Raw genomic sequence first — 24,842 nt, forward strand, 5'->3', positions numbered from 1 at the left:
TAATTGTTTTGGGTTTGTTTTTGTAGGTCCTTTTCTTCTCTTGTGTTTCCCACTTAGAGAAGTTCCTTTAGCATTTGTTGTAGAGCTGGTTTGGTGGTGCTGAATTCTCTTAGCTTTTGCTTGTCTGTAAAGCTTTTGATTTCTCCATCAAATCTAAATGAGATCCTTGCCAGGTAGAGTAATCTTGGTTGTAGGTTCTTCCCTTTCATCACTTTAAGTATATCATGCCACTCCCTTCTGGCTTGCAGAGTTTCTGCTGAGAAATCAGCTGTTAACCTTATGGGAGTTCCCTTGTATGTTATTTGTCGTTTTTCCCTTGCTGCTTTCAATAATTTTTCTTTGTCTTTAATTTTTGCCACTTTGATTACTATGTGTCTCGGCGTGTTTCTCCTTGGGTTTATCCTGTATGGGACTCTCTGTGCTTCCTGGACTTGATTAATTATTTCCTTTCCCATGTTAGGGAAGTTTTCGACTATAATCTCTTCAAATATTTTCTCTGGTCCTTTCTCTCTCTCTTCTCCTTCTGGGACCCCTATAATGCGAATGTTGTTGCGTTTAATGTTGTCCCAGAGGTCTCTTAGGCTGTCTTCATTTCTTTTCATTCTTTTTTCTTTAGTCTGTTCCGCAGCAGTGAATTCCATCATTCTGTCTTCCAGGTCACTTATCCGTTCTTCTGCCTCAGTTATTCTGCTATTGATTCCTTCTAGTGTAGTTTTCATTTCAGTTATTGTATTGGTCATCTCTGTTTGTTTGTTCTTTAATTCTTCTAGGTCTTTGTTAATCATTTCTTGCATCTTCTCAATCTTTGCCTCCATTCTTATTCCAAGGTCCTGGATCATCTTCACTATCATTATTCTGAATTCTTTTTCTGGAAGGTTGCCTATCTCCACTTCATTTAGTTGTTTTTCTGGGGTTTTTTCTTGTTCCTTCATCTGGTACATAGCCCTCTGCCTTTTCATCTTCTCTATCTTTCTGTAACTGTGGTTTTTGGTCCACAGGCTGCAGGATTATAGTTTTTCTTGCTTCTGTTGTCTGCCCTCTGGTGGTTGAGGCTATCTAAGAGGCTTGATGGGAGGCTCTGGTGGTGGGTAGAGCTGACTGTTGCTGTGGCAGTCAGAGCTCAGTAAAACCTTAATCCACTTGACTGTTGATGGGTGGGGCTGGGTTCCCTCCCTGTTGCTGTGGCGGGTCAGAGCTCAGTAAAACCTTAATCCACTTGACTGTTGATGGGTGGGGCTGGGTTCCCTCCCTGTTGGCTGTTTTGCCTGAGGCAACCCAACACTGGAGCCTACCCGTGCTCTTTGGTGGGGTTAATGGCAGACTCTGGGAGGGCTCACGCCAAGGAGAACTTCCCAGAACCTCTGCTGCCAGTGTCCTTATCCCCACGGTGAAACAGAGCCACCACTCGCCTCTGCAGGAGACCCCCCAACACCAGCAGGTAGGTCTGGTTCAGTCTCCCCCAGGCTCACTGCTCCTTCCCCTGGGTCCTGATGCACACATTACTTTGTGTGTGCCCTCCAAGAGTGGGGTCTCTGTTTCCCCCAGTCCCGTCAAAGTCCTGCAATCCAATTCCCACTAGGCTTCAAAGTCTGCTTCTCTAGGAATTCCTCCTCCCGTTGCCTGACCCCCAGGTTAGGAAGCCTGACGTGGGGCTCAGAACCTTTACTCCAGTGGGTGGACTTCTGTGGTATAAGTGTTCGCCAGTCTGTGAGTCACCCACCCAGCAGTTACGGGGTTTGATTTTACTCTGATTGCGCCCCTCCTACCGTCTCACTGTGGCTTCTCCTCTGTCCTTGGACGTGGGGTATCCTCCTTGGTGAAGTCCAGGGTCTTCCTGTCAATGATTGTCCAGCAGCAAGTTGTGATTCTGGTGCTCTCGCAAGAGGGAGTGACAGCACGTCCTTCTACTCCGCCATCTTGGTTAATCTCTCTGAATTGTACTTTTTAAGGTGAATTATGGTACGTGAATTATGTCCCTCTTAATAAAAGAATGTAGGAAAATCTTACAAAAACAAAGTGCCACAATTCATGTGAAGAGGAAACTTATTAAGCAGCTCTGTCTCAGTCTAAGAGCCTCATGATCTCTCATTTCTGCATTTCTATAAATGCTGCCCACCTGCCTCTTTTACTTACTTACAGTTTCTTTTCTCCCATTACTTTCTATTTTTTTATGGTCTAGTTCATCTACCACGCTGTAATATCCATAAGAACAAAGGCATTGTTCTATTTTTTTTGGGCGGGTGGGGCAGGGACTACGGTGGGTCCTCGCTGCATGTGGGCTTTCTCTAGTTGCGGTGAGCGGGGGCTACTCTTCATTGCGGTGCATGGGCTTCTTGTTGCAGTGGCTTCTCTTGTTGCGGAGCACCGGCTCTAGGCATGCAGGCTTCAGTAGTTGCAACATGTGGTCTCAGTAGTTGCGGAGCACGGGATCAGTAGTTGTGGTGCACGGGCTTAGTTGCTCCGCGGCATGTGGGATCTTCCTGGACCAGGGATCAAACCCGTGTCCCCTGCATTGGCAGGCAGATACTTAACCACTGCACCACCAGGGAAGTTCTATTCTACTTTTCTGTCATTTTAATCCAGAAAAATGCGGGCACGTAGTTGGCACTCAATAAATGTTTGTTGTAGAATGAATTAATTTAGTAACTCTCATAGTCTCTTAACTGTTATTTAAGAGAAACAGGTGTAGGTCATTTGTAAATCAAGGCATGACAACATTTAGAAATCTGCTAAGTAGTGTCATATAGTATTTTAAAACCTTCCCTTTCTGAGTCCTACTATTAGAACATTTATGTTGGGTTTCTCTGAGGAAAATGTATTGCAAGAAAAAGAACTTTTGTAAGCTTTCAGATTTAGATACCAACTTTCAAATATTAACACCATAAGAAAAGTTTACACCTGATAGAATCAGATAATCAAATATATATTCCTAAGTTTTGTGAAATTCCAATCCACCAGTGAAGGTATACAATTTAAAATCATTCATTCAGTGGCTCTAGAAAGTATTGGTTGGTTGATAATGACCACTTTGCAGGCTTCTTTATTTGAAATGTGAATTTGTCATATCATGAACCCTCAGGAAATTATAGTCCCCTTTGCTTAAAAAAAAGTTCTTTTAAAGTAGATAAAAGTGGGGACTTCCCTGGCAGTCCAGTGGTTAAGACTTCACCTTCCAATGCAGGTTCAATCCCTGGTCGGGACGATCCCACATGCCTCGCGGCCAAAAAGCCAAAAAAACACATAAAACAGAAGCCATTTTGGAACAAATTCAATAAAGACTTTAAAAAAATATTGTCTAAAAAAAATAAAGTAGATAAAAGTGGAGTTGTAGTGGTTAAAACAGGAGAGAAGAACCTGGGGCTGCCTCTCTCTTGACAATCCTAAAGGTACCATTATAGAACTTTTTGGCTTTCCTGGTAAAACATATTTAAAATCACAGGTAGATCGTCTTTATGATCCTGTCTAGGCTCTATAATGTTCTACAATTCAATGACCTTAATTATTTTGAGCAACTGTTTAAGAACTCATCAGAAATTGCAAGAGCTATGATAATATGTGTCCCATAACTCAGATGACTAGGGTTTTGTGACAGTTTATTTCCTATCACTAGATGATAGTACTTTTTAAATTATTTATAGTTGAATTTTGGTAACAGGGTCCTCAGTTTATTTCAATGACTTCTTAATTCCCCATTAGTTATTTTTGTTCAATTTTTGTCTTTAATTTTCCTATTTTAGAAAGGGCTAAGAACTCTGTGTATGGCCTATAGAGAGTTTACACCTAAAGAGTATGAGGAGATAGATAGACGTTTATTTGAAGCCAGGACTGCCTTGCAGCAACGGGAAGAGAAACTGGCAGATGTCTTCCGGTTCATAGAGAAAGACCTGGTATTAGTGGGAGCTACGGCAGTAGAAGACAAGTAAGTATCAGACAAATAGGCAATATCATTTTTCTCTCATAAGAATTTTTCTAGCCAAGTGTTTCTAATTTATAACAAATTCTATTTTTTAACATTTTATACTTAATATATTTAAAATCAAAATAGAGAATTAAAACCTTAATTTTTCCCAGTCCATATATATAATTTTTGTTCTAGCCAGCTATGTGAAATAGTTGAAAGAATCCAGCCATGTATAGTTTTGCCTGTAGTCTTGAGTTTTTAGACTATTCCTCAGTGTTCCATACAAAGATTTTAAGCTCCTGCTTAATTCTCCAGCCTCACCTTTTACCACTGCCCCCCTCGACTTTACATTTCAACAGTACCAAACTGTCTAGTTCTCTGAACAACAACTATAGTTAAAAGTGTTCTATTTTGTGCCTTTTTTCGTTGGTAAGGCTGTGCTTTCTGCCTGAATCATTCTTCCCTTATCCATCTGTGAATACCTATTCATAAACCATAGTTCATATATCACCCCCACTCCAGGAAGACCTTTCCTAACCCCTAATAGTATTAAAAATTCTCTTCTTTGGAAAGCCTCCATGTTTTGTAGGTAGTTCTGTTGTTGTCCTTGTGGCAGTATATTATTTGTTTGAAGACTTTGTCCTCTGTTAGCCTGTGAATTCCTTGAGGTCTACTTATTCTTTGCCTTTGTTCACAGCATCTCTCTCCATGTGTGTTTCACAGTTTCTTGAATTAAAGTGAATTCTACAAATTAAACCTATTGTTGTTTTTCTCTACCCCCTAGATCTAAAGGTGCTTGCATTTTTTAAAATCTAGGGTTTCATTTACTTTTCAGTTGTCCTCATGAGATTTCTGAGACTCCCTGAGGTTATATGTAGACCATTATTGTCCACAGTCTGATTTTTGAACTAATGAGGTAAGAGATTTTCTTGCCAAAAAAGGAGAAAATCTTCTAATTTGAAATTTAAGACTTTCTAAGAAAATGAGTTTATGAAGACTATATAGTTAGTTGGTTCTATAAAAATCAACTTCGAAGATACACTCTTAAAATATGAAGTTGTAGATTTTACATTTAAGTTTACATAGTGCTCCAACATATCAATACCCTGTGAGCTTCAAAAAACCAAATACATTTACAGTAGTATTATCAGTAACCAAAATGAAGGGAAGGAAACCTTACAATTGTGAGAATGCACAAATGTTCTCATTAAGGCAGTATTGACCCAGGCGATCATTTAGTATCTGTCACCTAAAATGCCTCACAACTCTGGAATGCCCATTGTGACAAACATGTGTTAGCACACAGTTGTAGATTTTATATTAGCCAGGTGGTCACTAATTTGGTTATTCCTATTTTTTCCCTAATGGAAAAAAAATTCAGTTATATTTACTATACTATAACATTCCTAGGTTAAGGAGTTCGGAATTACCTTATTTGTACTTTGTGGTTTATACTTAAAATACAGTCAAAACAGTGTTCTCTACTACTAATTTTGTTTCTTTTATTTTCAGACTACAAGATAAAGTTCGAGAAACTATTGAAGCATTGAGAATGGCTGGTATCAAAGTATGGGTACTTACTGGAGATAAACATGAAACAGCTGTTAGTGTGAGTTTGTCATGTGGACATTTTCACAGAACCATGAACATCCTTGAACTTATAAACCAGACGTCAGACAGTGAATGTGCTGAAAAGTTGAGGCAGCTTGCCAGAAGGTAAGAATATAATTATCTGGATCATGGAGTTCAGGGACCAGCAAGCTATGGCCCATGGGCCCAAATACGGCCCACTGCCTTTTTTACAGCCCATGAGCTCAAAATAATTTTTACATTTTTTAATGGATGAAAAAGAAGTCAAAGAAGAGTAATATTTCATGGTATGAAAATTACATGAAATTAAAAGTTTGGTGTCTGTAAATAAAGCTTTATTGGAACAGAGCCACATTTGTTCATTTACATATCATCAGTGAACGCTTTTGCACTATAACAGCACAGTTGAGTAATTGGGACAGAGACCTTATAAAGCACTTTTATCGTTTGTCACTGCTGCTTGATATACTACAAATCACAGCGACACAATTATAACTTGTTAATGTTTTCCGTGCCACACATTTTGCCATATGACATTTTAGTATATTTTTATTATCAGTATTTAACCATCATGTCCAAACATGAAAAGAAAAATGGACTTTTAATATCACACTCTTAAAACATAGTGGAGTGTTGATTATTATCAAATTAGGTGGCAAAGCATTGTGTTTATTATTCAGTGATAATATGCTTTAATATACTGCCTGTTTGAAAAGATAATCAAAAATGAAATACAAAATCTCATTACAGATGGTTCTTTTGCAATAAAATGTAAAATCTCATTACAGATCAGCATTAACAGATGGACATGTGCAATTGATTTTGATGATAGGAAACATGAACTTTGAACCCCATTAATCAAAATTAATTGGGGTTCTTCCCCCTGCAAAAAAAAAGGTTTCTGTTCTCCTCATTAGTAGACTTCTATTATTTTAAAAATTGTACTTAATTTTTTTTTTTTCGGGAAAAGGAAAGATTTATTACTTGCAGCAAGTAAGGAGAACACTGGGGATCCTTCCTAGAATAGTGTCTCCCCCAGACAGCAAACTTGGGGAAGTTTTAAGTTAAGGGTACATGCATATTCATGAAGGGGCTTGAGCAGAGGAGAATTCAGCATAGAATTGGGGCCACGATTGATAGAGTCCAAGCTTTAGTTGATTGAAGTCATGTGGGTCAACATCATCATTCCATCCTCCACCTGGGTGCGGGCCTTAGTTCCAGCAGAACTCAAAGACTGGCCTCAGGACTTAATGAAGCTCAGGTTCTTGATGTCTCATCACAGAAAGAATTCAGTGAGAGACAAAGTGATAGATAAGAAGTGGATTTATTTAGGGAGAAACACTCCACAGACAAGAGTGTGGGCCATCTCAGAAGGCGAGAGAGGCCCTAATTATTATACTTTTTACTTAAAATTTTTTTTGTCAAAATTTGTTTCCTCTTTGTAGCATAATTACCTACCTAATATCCTCAATTTAGCCTCATGGCCCACAAAACTTAACATCAAAATGTTTACTTCTAACGCTTTACAGAAAACATTTGCCAACCACTGATGAGGTTCACATGACCAAACAGGGAAATTAATCTGCATTTTACTGTTCAAAGATAATTTCATAGGTATTTATGCTCTTAATGCGTTCTCTTTTTCTCTAAACCTGCTTTTTTAGGTAGATCAACTTTATTTAGGAGCCCCCATTTAACACGGTCAGTTGTTTTTACAGTAAATTAGGAGTGCTTCAGTGTAAGCGTCAGGGTTGCTTGTGTGTAGCCATCTGAGATATTCTACAGGTACCTGTCTTTGCAGTCTTGTGATATTAATGCAGAAAAACGAATAGGAAAAGACAGTGCCACAGTTGTCAATGTACATTCAGTGCTTGATTTACATTTGTTATGCAGGGATTGATGTGATACTAACCTCTAGATTTCATCAGAGAAAAACTTACTTAAGGAATGTTTTAAAGAGACAGTACAGCTCTCAGAAGGGTCTTTGCTTGAGCTCAAAAAGGTGATTGATCTAGGTAATTATACTACAGTTTTGGAGTAGTGCCGACACTATTGTGATTGCTTAAACATTTAAATATCATAATGTCAAGAACTCCCTAAAACATACAAACTATTTGCTCAGAATCATTTACTTCTTAAATATTAGTCCTGATTTTAGAAATAATAAATGTTCATTTTAAAAATACTGAAAATGGTAAAGAAGATATGATGGTTAATAACATAATACAGCCATCTAAAGGTAATTATTACTTGTATTTTAGAATTTTTTTTAAGTTTTCTATATATGTGCTTTTAGTGAGTCTGTTAAGATCATGGGTATTGTTCATTTCCCTTTTTGTACAAAAGCTGTATTATAAAGTGAAGGTTATACCTTAAAATGAATTTTAGGCTTGCTGTGTGAAACTTGTGTTTTAGAGATACCATCTTTTTGGTGGAGTACGTTTTCTTTTCTTTTTTTCCTTTGGCCATGCCATGAGGCTTGTGGGATGTTAGCTCCCCGACCAGAGATTGAACCTGGGCCCTCAGCAGTGAGAGCACAGGGTCCTAACCACTGGACTGCCAGGGAATTCCTGGAGTGCATTTCTGAGTTAACCGTGTAAGTCAATAGGATTTTGATTTACAGACTTTCAGGAAGTATCTATTCTAAAAATCTTGGGTATAGCAAAAGAATTCCATACCTTTGAAAGCTTTAGTGTATATATCCAGTCCTTCACAAACATATAATGATTGTCTCATTGCCATTGCTCATTGTCTCAATGCCAAACCTAGGCATTTGGAACAGAGTCACATAAGGTGTATTGTTTATTCCCAGAATACTTACAATGTGTAGGAAAAACAGAAATAAATATATTGTCATAGACCTATCACAACTGAATTGTAACTGAGGCAAGAACAGAGAGCTGTGGGTAGACAGAAGAGGGAAGCTTAGCCTGAGCTTAGCCTAGGCTAAGCTCTTGCTCTACATTAGAACTCACGACTGTGTTGTTTCCAGCGATGAAATGTAAACTGGTCAGAGAGTAACACCAAGAAGCAAAGGGGGCAATGTATGCAAATTCCCAGAGCTGAGAGATTCATTCAAGGAATTGATAGTAGTTAAGTATGGCCAGAGAATGGAATAGATGGGAGAGGATGTGGGAAGTATTGAGACATGAGACTACAGAAATAAGCAGATGCTACCTTACTGTGTACCAGAACTGTGAGCTGGTTTTCCATACTGCATAAATGTCATCCCATGGATTGTGAGATAATATGCTGATTTATGAAACCTGTCCAGAGGAAAACCTAAGTTAGTATGCCGTGGGAAGGTTGCCAAGGAAAACTGATCTGATCTATCCTACTCTTGGCTGCTACTCCTTCTTATGAGGCCACGTACTCAGGTGGTGCTCATGCTGAATGCATTGGAGGCAGCAGAGGCTGCTAAATAAGTTCAGCAAACAGGGAGGAAGAACAGTTTAGGTGCTGATTTTGGATATTGGAGAATTATTAAAAGAAATATACATTTTTTTAATTTTATGTTGTGAATGTTAATTGTTTACCACTTATTAGTTGTAATGCAACACAGTAGTTGTTAGGCATACTATGAAAGACATCATTTTAACTTACAGAAAAGATTTAAGTATTAGAAGACAAAAAATTACAGTATTTGTTTAGTTTTTATAGCATGTTGCTCATTTAATAGTCCTCTCACTTGTCATTTAAAAATTGAGGGTACAACCACTATGGAAAGCAGTATGGAAAAAATTTTAAATAGAACTACCATATGATTCAGCAATTCCACTCCTGGGTATTTATCCAAAGGAAATGAAATCTCTATCTCAGAGATATCCACACTCCCATGTTCATTGCATCATTATTCACAATAGCCAAGAGTGGAAACAACCTAAATGTCCATTGATGTGTGTATGGATAAAGAAAATGTGATGTGTGTGTGTGTGTGTATACACACACACAAAGGAATATTATTCAACCATAAAAAAGAAGGAAATCTTGCTTTTTGTGATAACATGGATGGACCTTGAGGGCATTACGCTGAGTAAAATAAGTCAGAGAGAAACAAATACTTATATGTGGAATTTTAAAAAGCCAGTGGTAGAAGGGTGGTTGCCAAGAGCTGGGGTGTGGGGGAAATGGGGAGATGATATTCACAGGGTACAAACTTATATATAAGATGAATAAGTTCTGGGGATCTAATGTACAGGATGGTGACTGTAATTAACAGTACTATATTATATATTTGAAAGTTGTAAAGAAAGTAGATCTTAAATGTTATCACCACACACAAAAAAGTATGTGAAAGGATGGAGGTGTTAACTAACCTTATTGTGGTAGTCATTTTTGCAGTATATATGTGTATCAAATCATCATGTTGCACACCTTAAACTTACATATGTTATATGTTAATCATATCTCAATAAAGCTGAAAAAAAAATTGAAAATGTATGGATGTTTCTCAGTAGCAATCTTGCTATACTGTGAACCCAGTGGTGAATGTAGTGTTTTCCTTTTGGTGGATTTAGTGCAATGCAACTTTGAGTGCTGGCCTTTAGCAGCATAAGAAGCTTGCTCCAGAATGTAAATCTGTATATACATACACTGCTTCTTTCAACGAGAAACTCTTATTACCAAAGGAGGAGCTGGGTAAAGCAGTTGAACAAAATAGTGTGCTCAATAATACAGTTGATTTACATACTGATGCAAGCTTCTTATCTTTCTTTTTGTTTTTCTTCTTCTTCTTACCTCTTTCTTGTCACAAGTAGTTTGCCCAGCTGCCAGTAATTAGGTCATGCTTTGGAGTAGTCCTCGGTGTAGTGTATGCCCACAAGGGGGGGTATTATCAATGTTCCACTGCCATAATACATGGTATTACAGTCCATTGTAGGGTTAAATATCAAGAGACACTTACAATTCCTTCATTCCTTTCCTTCCTATGGTGAATCTAGCTTGTAAATTTTCCTGAACATTCTTGATTTCATTTAATTTTTTAAAATTAGGATTTGCTAAATGTATAACTAGTAACTTTTTTATTTTTGTAAGACTTTTCATACTCACAGTTTGGGAGAATATCCTCAGATTATGTGTTACAGTTCACATTTTAGAAAATATAGTTACTGCGTGTATATACCAATTCATTGTAAAAATGAATATCATCTGTTTTACTCATCATATCAGTCACTCTCAGTTCTGCTTAATCTTAACTTTCAAGTGATAGAACTCAGTTTGTTCCCTGACATGCCAGTTTTGTAACAGTGAAGTCTGTGAGTAAATGATCCATCTTTCAGTAAGAAGCTTTTGTTTACTAGATGAGTCTGAATAATATGGCTTTAAAGTGTCTTACAGAGGATATAATTATTTTCTTTTTTAGAATTACAGAGGACCATGTGGTTCAGCATGGTCTGGTGGTGGATGGGACCAGTCTGTCTCTTGCACTCAGGGAGCATGAAAAACTATTTATGGAAGTTTGTAAAAATTGTTCAGCTGTAATGTGCTGTCGTATGGCACCACTGCAGAAAGCAAAGGTATGTTTATGTCATAACAAGTCCCATAAAGATACTTAGATTTAAAAGTATTCTTGGGACTTCCCTGGTGGCGCAGTGGTTAAGAATCCGCCTGCCAATGCAGGGGACACGGGTTCGAGCCCTGGTCCAGGAAGATCTCACATGCCATGGAGCAACTAAGCCCGTGTGCCACAACTACTGAGCCTGCACTCTAGAGCCCGCGAGCCACAACTACTGAGCCCATGTGCCACAACTAATGAAGCCCGTGTGACTAGAGCCCGTGCTCCGCAACAAGAGAAGCCACCGCAATGAGAAGCCCGCACACCACGAGGAAGAGTAGCCCCCGCTCGCCGCAACTAGAGAAAGCCCACATGCAACAAAGACCCAAAGCAGCCAAAAATAAAATTAATTTAAAAAAAAAAAAGTATTCTTTAACGTTAATGCCTCATCTAGTTCCATTTGGTGGTATGCAGTATATGTATCTTACTGGGGGTCAGTCACTTCTCACAATATGAATTTTAACCACGTACATTAGGCCTTTGGAAATTTCACAGTGAATATTGAAGTTTCAACTATTCATAATGACCTAGAAATAGATCATTGTGACCTAGAAATGACCACGTGGTAGGTAGCAGTTTGTGATTTTCCTGAGACATAAATTTGAAGTGTGATAACTAAAGTCTCACAAGTTAGTTACTTAACTGGTGAGGGAGCCTATAAGACTTCAGTTCATCTGCACCTCCAGGTGGTTCTGTTGATCTGTGCTTATTCTTGCATTCTTACGAAGTGATAATTCTCTTTGTTAAAGATAGCTGTTAAGTGATAAATAGAACTTTAGTAAAAAGTTGAAAAGCCAATTAATTCTGATATGAAGCTATATACAGGAAATATTTAAAGTTCAGCTAACTATGATTCAAGTGATAGCCTATACAAATATTTTTACAACTGTAATCTTCACAAGGATACCCTTTGAAATGCACATCTAAACACATTTTTTCACATATAGATCTAAAAAATTTTACATCCAGTTTTTTTTGGCTTCATGGATTTTTTTTTTTACAGTGCCTATTTTATTATTATTATAACCCATGTACTCCCCCCAGTCTATGGAGACTAAAACTTGAGACCAAACAGAGCTAATGCCTAGATTCTTTTTTTTTTTTCTTGGTTGCAGCGGGTGGGCTCCTTGATTGCAGCCAGCAGGCTCCTTAGTTGTTGCATGCTAACTCTTAGTTGCAGCATGCATGTGGGATCTAGTTCCTGACCAGGGATCAAACCTGCATCCCCTGCATTGGAAGGCGGATTCTTAACCAGTGTGCCACCAGGGAAGTCCTCCTAGATTCTTTATAAAAGTATATTCATGTATTCCAAAGAAACCTTTCTTTTGATTTTATTGAATTTAATTTTGATTGCTTTATAAATTTTTAAAAATTTTATTACAGGAGAAAATAATATCTTTCCCCTGTATCAAATGAAAAGAATAATTTCTTGAGAAAGAAAAAAAATTGCCTGACAAAGTTCAATTAATTGTAATTATTTTTTTACATAATTATTATTAAGCTTTTTACAAATTTAAACTGTGTTTAAAAGATTCTTACATACCATCCTAAAATCCAAAGATAGTACTCTGTTTTGCTGTGTCATTTCTGAAAGACATTCCTAACATCTTAATGGAGACATCCCTCAAAAAGTGAACCTCGGTGCCTATTATCGTCTAATATAAAAATTTTTTTCATTGCTCTACTTTTCTTACAACAGATCATTTCAGATAAATGACTTTATATAAGTACACGAAGGTTTAAATTTTATCATAACTAATTAGTTGTATGTCTTTCAGGTAATAAGACTGATAAAAATCTCACCTGAGAAGCCTATAACATTGGCTGTTGGCGATGGTGCTAATGATGTAAGCATGATACAAGAAGCACATGTTGGCATAGGTGACTGATTTTTTCTTGAACTTTTAAAGTTGGTTTAATCATTTGGTGATTTTGAATTTTCCTTTTGTAGACTAAAGCACAATATCAAATATATGAATGAAAACTAAATGCAGCAGGGTAATATATCACAGTGTATTTCCATCAGAAAGCTATTATAATTAAGCCCAATATTTAGGATATTTTACTTCCAAATTTTCAAGGAAATAAATACCACATTAGTGAATTTTATCTTTGCCAATTCTCCTTCCCAATAAAGTAACTTTATTTTTACTTGCCATTTTGTACCTTTTAAAGTACTTTTACACATTATTTTATCATTTTAAAACTCTAAATTTGTGATTTACATAGTTACCCTCATGGTTTTAAATTCTCATTTTAGAATGTTATTATTATTTACTTTATTCATCAAAGGTTCTGCGACTTATTTTAAAGATAATTTTAGAGACAGAAAATTACACCAAACTATAATATAATTATAAAATTTCAAATAACTTTCTTATTTAATAACCTTCATTCTGATTTCTATTTTTGCCTAAAATTTTCATTAGATTCAGAATACTAAAATCATTTTATTATGTCTAAATTATCAGTCATTTCCTATTTAAACCATATTCTGACCTATCTTCCTCAATAATTTTATTGAGGAAGGAAAAGAGAAGACTATGGGTTTTTTGCTGAAGGATAAAATTTTAGAGTTAGGAAAGAGGATAGTCCTCGCACTGGAATTGCCTATGTGATGAGTAGTTATTGGGTCTAATATTTCCAGTGTATCTCTCAAATCAACTCCTTCCTCTTTGGGATTATTAACTCTTCATTTTGAAAATTTCATTTTCTTTCTAGTGTGTATACTGTTGTTTCCCAGAAATCTTCGTAATAAGTTGATGATAACTTCCTATACCATATGTTAGAGCATAAAAAGCTACAGTATTTATAACAGTTTGATTCTAATATGATAACAGCCAGACCAGTGAACAGAATCAGTTCAAACATCTGGAAATTTAGTATATAACAAAGGAGATGTTTCAGATAAGTAGGGAAACAAATTATTTGATTAAAAAATACTGATATAACTAGTTAGATATTTGGAAAAAAAGAAGTGGGTTCCTTTCCATTGCTTATAGCAAAACAAATTCCAGATGGATTAAGGATTTAAATAATTTTTGAAGGCCATAAAAAATAATAGGAAACTTTAATGAATAATCCTGTTATTTGAGGTATGGAAGGATCTTTTAGGTACAAAACCAAACAAAACAAGGAACTAAAAAGGAAAAAGATCAGTATGTGTGGCAGAAGTAAATACTTCCCATAAAGAAATTTTAAAGACAAACTGGTAAGGAATATTTACAAAATAGATGACAGTCTTAATCTTCCTAATATGTGAGGTCTTAACAAATTAAGGAGAATAAGGAAAACATTCTAGTAGAAATATGTTGAAAGGTGTGAGCCATCAGTTGTCACAAAAGGAGAATTCTAAACAGAATACTAAATGCATGAAAAAAATGTCTCCCTAATAATCAAAAGAATATAAATTAAAATTGCTTATCAGATTGGCAAAAATTACAAAGATTGATAAAACCTGGAATTGACAAAGGTATAGATTAACAGATGCCCTTATATGATGTTAGTGGGAATGTAAATTGGTACACCCTGCATTATTATGTATAACAATTTTAAATGTGTGCCTATTGACCTAGCAATTTTGCATCCAGGAATTTCTTTTAAGAAAATAAATGAATATGTTAACAAACACATATGTTATAAACAATGTCCATAATGTAGTAAGTGACAAAAGCAGATTACAAAACAAATAATCCCATCTTTATGCACTCGTTTTTAATATATGTTAAATACACATACATGAAATATGCATAAGGAAAAATTCTAAAAGTATATAGACCAAAAATAGTGGTTTTCTCTAGGAGTTGTGAATATAGGTGATTGTCTTTACCTATACATTTTGGAACATTTTTGATCCTTTTATGACAAAAGTAAAAAATTTTAATTTTGAAAACTAATTTTTTCGAAGCTGCTTCCATATTGAATAAACAAACTTGGCAATAACTTTTGAAACCTAAAGAATTATAGTAACCTAAAAAAAAGTTCTCTTATTTATCAGATAAAATTATGTACTGATTTCAAGTAATAGTGTACATTTTTCTTTTAAAAAGCACACTGTGCTTGACTTATGCATGAAAGTTTTAAGACCATTAAACATCATATTTGCTTGGTTCAAATTACTCAATTTGCATATTTTTCATGTTCATTGGAAATAGTGAAGTCAAAGCTGTTTTATAGCATTCTCTTCATTAGAATTTTTTAAAAATGTTCTTAGTTCCTGAACTTTTAATATTATTTTTATATTAATTTTATTATATTCTGATTCTTTGAAAATTGATGTTACATGCCTGGTATAAGTTACAGCTTTGTGTTAATTACATATTTGATTTAAGTGGAGCAGCCTTTTGGGAATCTATTGTCTACTATATTTTAGGATATAGTGATCCTAAGTCCAGGTTCAACTGCTACAGTTAATTAAGGTATTTGCAGATACATCATAAAAATTACACTTACCATTTATCAATGAACTTACCTTTTTGTCCCCTTTATTACAGGAATCATGGGTAAAGAAGGAAGACAAGCTGCAAGGAACAGTGACTATGCAATAGCTAGATTTAAATTTCTCTCCAAATTGCTTTTTGTTCATGGTCATTTTTATTATATTAGAATAGCTACCCTTGTACAGTATTTTTTTTATAAGGTAAGTTTCATGGATATATTTTAGAATCAATTTCTGACAGAGTATTTGAGGTTTCAATTTAAGGAATGCTATTACCATACAAAATATTCTTAAAATTTTTTTCTCTGTAAGTAAAACTAACAGTTTATGGAATATCCTTTTATTATTTTATTATAATAAATCTAATGTGTACTCACAGAAAGCAAATCAGTGGTTGCCTGAGGCCAAGGGTGCAGGTGATAGAATTGACTAGAAAGGAATATGAGAGAACTTTGCATGACAGAAAAGTTCAACCTGATTATGGTGGTGGTTACATGGCTGTATGAATTTATCAGAATACATCAAAATTCACACTTAAAATTAATATTTTATTCTATGCAAATTAGAACACAATTAGTTTGATTTCTTTATTGTTATTTTGTCCTGAACCAGTAATAAATTTTAACTCCAATATGATGATTTCAAGCAGAGGTTCTTAATCTTTTTTGAGATTACAAATTATAGGGATTTTAGATGCATAAAATAAAATACATAGGATTACAAGGAAACCAATTACATTGAAACACTGTCCTAATCTCTTGACCCTTATGGGCAAAGATGGGGTTCTGTGGAATCCATGTTAAGAGCCTCTGAGTACCAAGACATTTAATACATCAGAATGTGCTATATTGCATATATTTCTATAATTAATTAATAGCTGCAACCCAGTGAAAGAACACAGGTAGATTGCATAATGCTAACAGATGATGGTGGCAGTTTTTTCCTAGCTTATTATTATAACTTTTGCTGTGACATAAGGCTATTGAAATGGAAAGATGTTTTGATCGTTCCATTTGTTGTATTTTAAATATTTTTGCATTTTAAAGCAATTTTAGCCCTAAAGTTTAAGTAAACCTTTCTTATTGTACTGTAAATGAAAAGTATTGAATAATAGTTGTTAGGTTATAAATTCAAAATTACGGTATTGCTTGGCAATTATAGGAGTCAGAGGTGTTTTCTTTCTGACATTTGCAATGCTGCCTAGACTACTTTTAGACATTTTTTAATAAAATGGGAATCCTATTTCCCCATTTTATACGGACAGGTTCTTATGGGCAGATCTACTTACCATATCAACTGATACTATATTTTTGGACTCTTTAAATAGCCATTTTTAGAAATTGTTTCTCTTTTAGACCTAAATATTTCAATTATTTCCATTTAATCTTGTTTTTCAGAATGTGTGCTTTATCACACCCCAGTTTTTATATCAGTTCTACTGTTTGTTTTCTCAACAAGTAAGTAAATAGAATCTTTTGTTTTATCCTTTTAGAGTAAAGTGTGTGTGTTCAGTTTTTGGTAGATACTTGGAGGGACTTTTTCCATTTTTCCTAGTCCTACAGATGACTAGACAAAACTTTTCTAATAGTGTATTTAATTAGCATAACATCCATAATATTTCTTTATTCTGATTTTCAGTTTGAAGCAAGTGTTAATACCAAAATATATTTTAACTCTGGATGCTTTTTAAAAAAAATAGATATTAACTCTTAATAGCTTATGAGAGAATTTTGTGAACTTTTTTCGACTTATGTGTAGTATTTCTGCAAAATCGTATCAAGCTAGGCCAGATAATTATTGGAAGTTTACCTCATTATTTATTTTTTGAGTCATAGAATTTTTTTAGATTTGGAAGAAACATTAGTGATTGAGTCCAGGGATGACATACAGGTTTCATCTCAGAAGGTAAATAATTAATAGAGGTTCCAGGAGTGCTATACTGAAAAGGGTTCTGAAGCTGTAGGCTCAGAGGGAAAACTCTGTAATAGGTTAGCAGTAGTTATAATAAACACATGGTGGGTCTTTTGTTGTATACATGTCACATAGAAAAGGAAATTGAAATCCATAGAGATTAAGTAACTTGCCCAAGATCACATAGCTAAACCATACTTGGACCTACTGCTTCTGACTACCTGAGCACCCTTTTCACATACCACACTCCACATCTCTAATTGATCAAGACATTTATTCTCGTTTATTGAAATGACAAGTGTATTATTCTTAGGTTTTTTTAATGAGTTGTTTCTACCCTTAATCACTGTTTTCTCCTCTGTTTACAACCTATAACTCTAAATTTCAGATACCTGCTTGGACATTGATTGCCAGTAACAATGTTTGCTTACTTGAATGAAATAAAGAATGCTGTAAGAGCATGTGACAAGGAGATTTAACCTATTTTGATTTTTGGGGGGAGTTTATAGTATAATTCGAGAGACGGTATCAATATTAAGAAAAGCAATATATGAAGAGTAGGCAAAGTGCTAAGCAATTAGTACCAACTAATTACCAACAGTAGCACATATGACTTTAGTAGAAGCAACTATCATCAGGAATTTGAGCCAGTGTTTTTAAGTTTCATGGATCATGGATTAAAGGAAGTGTAGGACTTAGATGGGAAGACAAAGCCATGAAAGCAAAACTATATGTGTAGCATATCAAGGGAATAATAACAAGCCCAGGATGCATGTAGGAGAATTGTGTAAAATTACATCACAGTGACCAAATTTGAGTATCTTGAAATATAGATCCATCCAATTCACTATAATAGCAGAATCACTTGACATAACAAAATGTTGCAGTTTCCACAAAGATTATAAATCTAGGAACATTATGTCTATATAAGAAACAAGTTGGAATTATTAAAATGGATTTTGTGTAAATTTGAAAATATGTAATGTAATTTTTATATTTTTAATATGCTTCTTTGTAATTACATGCATAAGTATAATAGTAATACATAGTTTAGGGTCTCAAAATTTCTACAAATTTCTCTTTCTAGACATTGTATGACAGCGTGTACCTGACTTTATACAATATTTGTTTTACATCCCTGCCTATTCTGATATATAGTCTGTTGGAACAGCATATAGACCCTCATGTGTTACAGAACAAGCCCACTCTCTATCGGTAAGTGTTTTCCAGTATTAAATGTCCATACATTTCTTACTGCAAATAGTACATTACATAGTTACCAATTTTTGAAAGTATCTTAAAAATAAGCAAGTATATCAGGCACTGTCTTGGTGGTTAATGCTTTACTAAGGAAGTACTTCAGTTGTCATATGGTTTATAATTGTTGAACATTAAAGAGAACATTTGAATGATTTTTTCCAATGTTTTTAGGAATGAATAGTTTCATCCTAGGAATGCATTGAGCAGTTGTGTAATTTGCATTTACTGTTGTAAACCAGTAATACTCTGTTTCATGGGCACAAAAGAAGTTATTCAGTAATTAGTTGTCTCTAGAGTTCCTAAAAAATTAGTTCATGTTCTAGCACTGCCAAATTTATGAGTAGTAATTGATGCAAAATGCAGAGTTGAGGACATTAAATCTTCCCAGCTCCCCTGGGTTATTCCTTTCTCAGAACCAAGTAATCATAGATATGTGGAGTCAGCTCAAGACCAGCTTATGGTTCCCACATTAACTTGACCTCTACACTTACAGAGATATTCAGTTATCCAGAAATGGCAGTAACTTACCTTGATTTCCCAGGTTATCTAGGACTGGGCTTGACCCAAGATTGGCACAGATGGTTCTTCTCATAATAGCTATTGATAGACAAGAACTGATTTAGGAGCCTCAGTGCTGAATCTAACTCAGATGACTCCACTAAAAAGAAACAATCATGGCAGAATGACTGAATGTTTACAACGGAATATAACGAAGAGGGACTTCCCTGGCGGTCCAGTGGTTAGGATTCCAGGCTTTCACTGCTCTGGGGCCCAGGTTCGATCCCTGGTCGGAGAACTAAGATCCCACAAGCCATGAGGCGCAGCCAAAAAAAAAAAAAAGAATATAACAAAGAAAAATCAACTTTTCACAATTAAACTGAAGTATTATGCCTATATCATATTTCTTTATTAAATGAGAAAATGTATTTGAATATGTTATGAGAATTATAAGCTGTTACACAGATGTATATTATAAGCAGTGGTTTGTAAACTAGGTTTTATTCTTTCTGCTAAAATTTTTAAGCAATTTTAAATTAAAAATCCATCTTGTTTTTTAATTATCAAACTGTAATAATTATTTAGTAGGTATAATAAGTCCTAATACATTTCTTTTTTTCTTCCTTTTTTTTAAATTTGCAGAGACATTAGTAAAAACCGTCAACTAAGCATGAAAACGTTTCTTTATTGGACCATCTTGGGTTTCAGTCATGCCTTTATTTTCTTTTTTGGATCCTATTTTCTAATAGGGAAAGATACATCTCTGCTTGGAAATGGCCAGGTAAAATATATAGTTTTTTAAAGAGCATTTTTAATAATTTAGTTTGGCTTTTGATAACTTTCTGTCATACAAAATAAAGTAAAATTCCATTTAAGTTATAAAATTGCAGGTATTAAATTAAAATGCAATTATAAAAAGGTTTTTAACTTTTTTTTACTTAATAAAATTTTATGCAAATGAGAATTAAAACAGAAAGGCAATGCAGTGTAATTTTAATATGAAACTCAAGTTACCTAAGCAGTTTTGCTGTTCAAAAATTAATTTACACAAGGGGATATGTTCATGCCCCTGCATGATGTTCACTTCAGGATTGTGTTTTAACAATGGCTACTGTTTATTTAGTACTTAACTATTGTGTTCAGTGCTTTCCATGCCCCATTTCCATTAATCCTCACAGTAATCCCATTGGAGAGATATTATGATTCAGCTTTTTGAGATGAGAAATAAGGACTTAATGTTTAGGTTTTTGCTTTTTTTTTTTTTTTTTTTTAATTTTTATTTATTATTTATTTATTATGTTTATCCTTGGCTGTGTTGGGTCCTCGCCTCTGTGCGAGGGCTTTCTCCAGTTGCGGCGAGCGGGGGCCACTCTTCATCGCGGTGCGCGGGCCCGTCACCACCGCGGCCTCTCCTGCCGCGGAGCAGAGGCTCCAGACGCTCAGGCTCAGCAGCTGTGGCTCACGGGCCCAGCCGCTCCGCGGCACGTGGGATCCTCCCAGACCAGGGCTCGAACCCGTGTCCCCTGCATTGGCAGGCAGACTCTCAACCACTGCGCCACCAGGGAAGCCCTAGGTTTTTGCTTTTAATTGCAGGAATTTTTTGGGGGGTGGGGGCGGTGGTATGCTTAGGAAGTGCTACTGTACTTTTCAGTGCACTCCAGCAATTCTGAGGATGTCAAGTTACTGTTCAGAGTGGCCATTTTTCTGAAATGTGTAATTGGAAAGGAGTACCACACAGTACGTTGTTTCTGTGTCCTGATTGGAGTGCTCATGTTGAGAGACTCTGCAGAACTAGGCCTCTCTTTCTAGGCTTAGCTAGATGGGTCAGAGGAAAAGAAATGACAGCTGTGGTACTATGGTAGACTGGAAATGCTTGTCACCTTTAGTTTATCTTTTCCATTGGCAGTACTTAAGTATTCCAAAATATTCAGTATATTTGCAGAAACAGAGATACAAGGTTTGCAGTTGGGAGAATATGAAGTTTTATCTGTTCAACAAACATTTATTGAGGACCAACCATTCCCATGTTCTATACCAGTGTCTGGATTTATGAGAGGAACTAACACACTCAGTTATGGAGCTTAAGAGTCTTGTGAGGGATACAGAAAATAAACAAGTAAAATAACAAAATATTCAAGTGCAGTGAAGGAAATGGGTTTCAATTTTAGAGAGGCTTTAACCATGCAGATCCCTTTAGGATATAGAAATGGAACATACGTATTATTGCCACTCTACTTTTGAGGACATATTTAGCCTGGTTTGGACAAATATATGAATCTAGTTTGTGTAACATGAAGGTTACAGCACTTCCCCCAAGTAATAACAACCTTTTATTGAATTTTTTTCTCTCTGCCAGGTATATTCCATGTATTAGCTTACTAAATTGTAATAACCCTGTATGAGGAGAATATTTTTTCATATTAGAAAATTAACCTCAGAAAGGTTAAGAAACTTGCCTCAGGTCACATAGTAAATAAATTACAAGAGTATAATTCAAACTCAGATCTGTATAACTTCAAAGCCTATGTGCTTAGCCAAGATCCTAAATTCCTTTGAGAAACAAGTATTAGCCTGGTACCCTTCTGTGCAGTATTGCCACTTGTGCAAAGACCATCAAACGTATAGATATATGAGTGAGCATGCCCATTTCCACCGGAAATACTGGGCTGAAACTGGACAGAGTGAAGAGGGGAAAAGAGTTAAGAAAGAAGGAAGATGTCATTGGATGAAAAGGAAGTTAAAGAGATCTCTCTTGTTGCTAGTTACTACTTTTTTTCTGATTTTAAAAGTAACATGTGCCCATTATGGTAAATTTGAAATACTTCATAGGAAAAATATACAAAGAAAATAAACCGCCTGTTCTCCTTCTACCCAGGTGTAATTATTTCTGTCACTTTTACGTATTTTCTTCCATTCTTTTTTTATTTTTTTACTATTTTTCATTAACCTCATAACTTATCCCCTTATTTCTCAATGATAGGCTTATTATAATTATCCCCTTACTATAGCCTAAGTGATTTTTCATGTTATTAAAAATGCTTCAAAGATATTTTTTCACAGCTACATAATATTCATTACATGGCATAAATCATTTAAGAATACTTATAATTTAGGTTTGTTTCCAGTTTTTAGTGACTTTTAAAATTAAATCTTTGGGGACTTCTCTGGTGGTCCAGTGGCTGAGACTCCGTGCTCCCAATGCATGGGGCCCGGGTTCGATCCCTGGTCAGGGAACTAGATCCCACGTGCCACAACTAAGAGTTCACATGCCGCAACTCAAGATCCCGCACGCAGCAACAAAGATCCTGCATGCCGCAACTAAGACCCAGCACAGCCAAACAAACAAACAAATAAATAATTTTTTTAAAAATTAAATCTTGAGCATGCTTTATACAAAAGAAAAGAATCTTAATGAAGTGTAAATTGTTGTTGGCCCAAATCTTAATGAAGTGTAAATTGTTGTTGGCCCTTTAGTACAAAAGTTTTTCTTCTTTTTACCACCTGTTATTGTTTTTTTTGACTCAAATTGTACGTCATAAACTTCCCCTTTCAGCCTACCGGTTCTACCACTCATATATACCACTAGAAATTAATCTACCACTCCCTGTAGAAACAGTGGAAAAGAAGCATACATTGCAATCAGTCAAATTGGATTTACATCCTGGCACCTGAAGTTATCATTTGAGTGATTTGGGATTAGTTCTTTAACTTCTCTAAGACTCAGTTTCCTCGCTGCAAAATTAGGAACATGATTACTACCTTATAGGTTTGCTGTGAGGAATAAACAACATATAACATGTAGGGCATTAGGCATAGTGGCTAGCATATAGAAGTACTCAATAAATCTTAGCAGTATTACTTGTTATTATTACTACCAAATCATTATATTGAAGACCCTGTCCTACCCAGTACCCCCTAATCTACTTCTCCCAGAAACTCTCCTCTTTAACGGTGTAAGTTAAACTGTCCTTGCTGGCTCTCTCAGAACATGCAGTGCTCATTTCTAGTTCCAAGCCATTACTGTATTTTCTCTCTAGAATGCTCTTGCCTCTTTTTCCCAAAGTCAGTCTTATGACTGTCTATTTTTCAACATTGAGCCCACAGGTCCCTGTCCTTTCACTCCAGCTCCCTCTTACGCCTCCCTATACTGCAAGTCTTTTTCGACATGGGTTGAATGCTTTCTGTTTTCCAGTAATTATTCTTGTATGCCCAAGAAATCTGCAAACAATGGAGGACCTAGAGTAGAAAATATTAGGGGGAAGTACTGGGAAGAGAAGTGGCTAGAGGTGAAGATGAAGTCAGTGCAAACGAATGATCCTGAGAAAGGAGGAGGAGAAAGAGTTGCAGTAGTTTGGGATCCACGAAGGGCAAGACAGTTCAGGGGAAGTTAAGATTCTGCCCCCATCTTTTGTGATGGGCCTAGCAGTATCATGAATATTCTAGGTATTAATTAATTTTCAACAATTTTTTTTTGGCCATGCCATGTGGCTTGCAGGATCTCAGTTCCCTGACCAGGGATTGAACCTGGGCCACAGCAGTGAAAGTGCCGAATCCTAACTACTAGACCACCAGGGAGCTCCCTCAACAAATATTTTTGAAGTATCCATTCATTCATTCTTAACTTCTCTTTTACTTAGGAAAGAACTATTTATTCTTCATATATTCCCCTCAGATCTTTTTAATAGGTCTTTTCTTTTAGTAAAATATAAGAATCCTGATAAGTTTTCTCTGAGATTTGGAAAGACTAGAAGAATGTATATGACATGTCTGAGTACCTGTTTGTGTATGTGTCTATAAACTGCTTTCCTATGGACAGATCTTTACCTTCCAAGCACCATAAAAAAGATATCCCTTTACTGTCACTCCTTGATTGCCAGAGAACAAAAAATATATTAAGAGGACTGAACTACTGACTAATTTTTAATTGTTTTTCTTCTAAATATTAGAAGAGTTAAACTCATATAAAATTTGTCTAGCCTTATGCAGGCTTAAAATACTCAAAGTATTTGGAATATAAGTATTAGTTAAAAACTGGGGCTTGTCTTCCAATACCTCAGTATCATCTTATCACAAACATTTGTCAAAAAGTCAGATTTGTAATTTGGTGAATATTTATTTGGGTAATCTTTTCTTTTTCTTTTTTTTTTTTATAAATTCATTTATTTTTAATTTATTTATTTATGGCTGTGTTGGGTCTTTGTTGCTGTGCTTGGGCTTTCTCTAGTTGTGGTGAACGGGGGTACTCTTCGTTGCAGTGCGCGGGCTTCTCATTGCAGTGGCTTCTCATTGTGGAGCACAGGCTCAGTAGTTGTGGCTCGCAGGCTCTAGAGCACAGGCTCAGTAATTGTGGCACACGGGCTTAATTACTCTGCGGCATGTGAGATCTTCCCAGACCAGGGCTCGAACCCGTGTCCCCTGCATTGGCAGGCGGTTTCTTAACGACTGTGCCACCAGGGAAGTCCCTTCATTTTTTTTTTTGTTCCAAAGTTGAAAATGAGCTTAACATAAAACTTCATATTATTTCTGTAATCCAACAAGATCAACTTTGGGTTGGTGTTTTTTAACAGGCTTTGTAGAAGAGAACAATCATTTCTTTTTTATTAATTGAATTTTGACAAAAGGTAAAATTGTTATAATGTATTTTGTTAGAGATCTTAATGTAACTTTTAAAAAATGTTAACTCCTCCAAG

The 24,842-nt window shown here is 35.6% G+C and overlaps 1 protein-coding gene across 5 annotated transcripts in view; it reads left to right on the forward strand.

The window, feature by feature from the left end:
• The window catches only part of ATP11B (ATPase phospholipid transporting 11B (putative)), a 134,911-nt gene that overhangs the window by 81,647 nt on the left and 28,422 nt on the right, over positions 1–24,842 (forward strand). For all 5 annotated transcript variants that reach the window (XM_059920587.1, XM_059920589.1, XM_059920588.1 and 2 more), the window contains 8 exons: positions 3,738–3,919; positions 5,414–5,617; positions 10,854–11,007; positions 12,824–12,926; positions 15,539–15,684; positions 16,881–16,940; positions 18,482–18,609; positions 19,795–19,933. In XM_059920587.1, the coding sequence (XP_059776570.1) occupies positions 3,738–3,919; positions 5,414–5,617; positions 10,854–11,007; positions 12,824–12,926; positions 15,539–15,684; positions 16,881–16,940; positions 18,482–18,609; positions 19,795–19,933 (1,116 nt within the window). The remainder of the gene's footprint in view (positions 1–3,737; positions 3,920–5,413; positions 5,618–10,853; positions 11,008–12,823; positions 12,927–15,538; positions 15,685–16,880; positions 16,941–18,481; positions 18,610–19,794; positions 19,934–24,842) is intronic.

Source organism: Balaenoptera ricei, chromosome 4 (assembly GCF_028023285.1).
Source record: "Balaenoptera ricei isolate mBalRic1 chromosome 4, mBalRic1.hap2, whole genome shotgun sequence".
In the NCBI taxonomy this organism is placed as follows: Eukaryota; Metazoa; Chordata; class Mammalia; order Artiodactyla; family Balaenopteridae; genus Balaenoptera; species Balaenoptera ricei.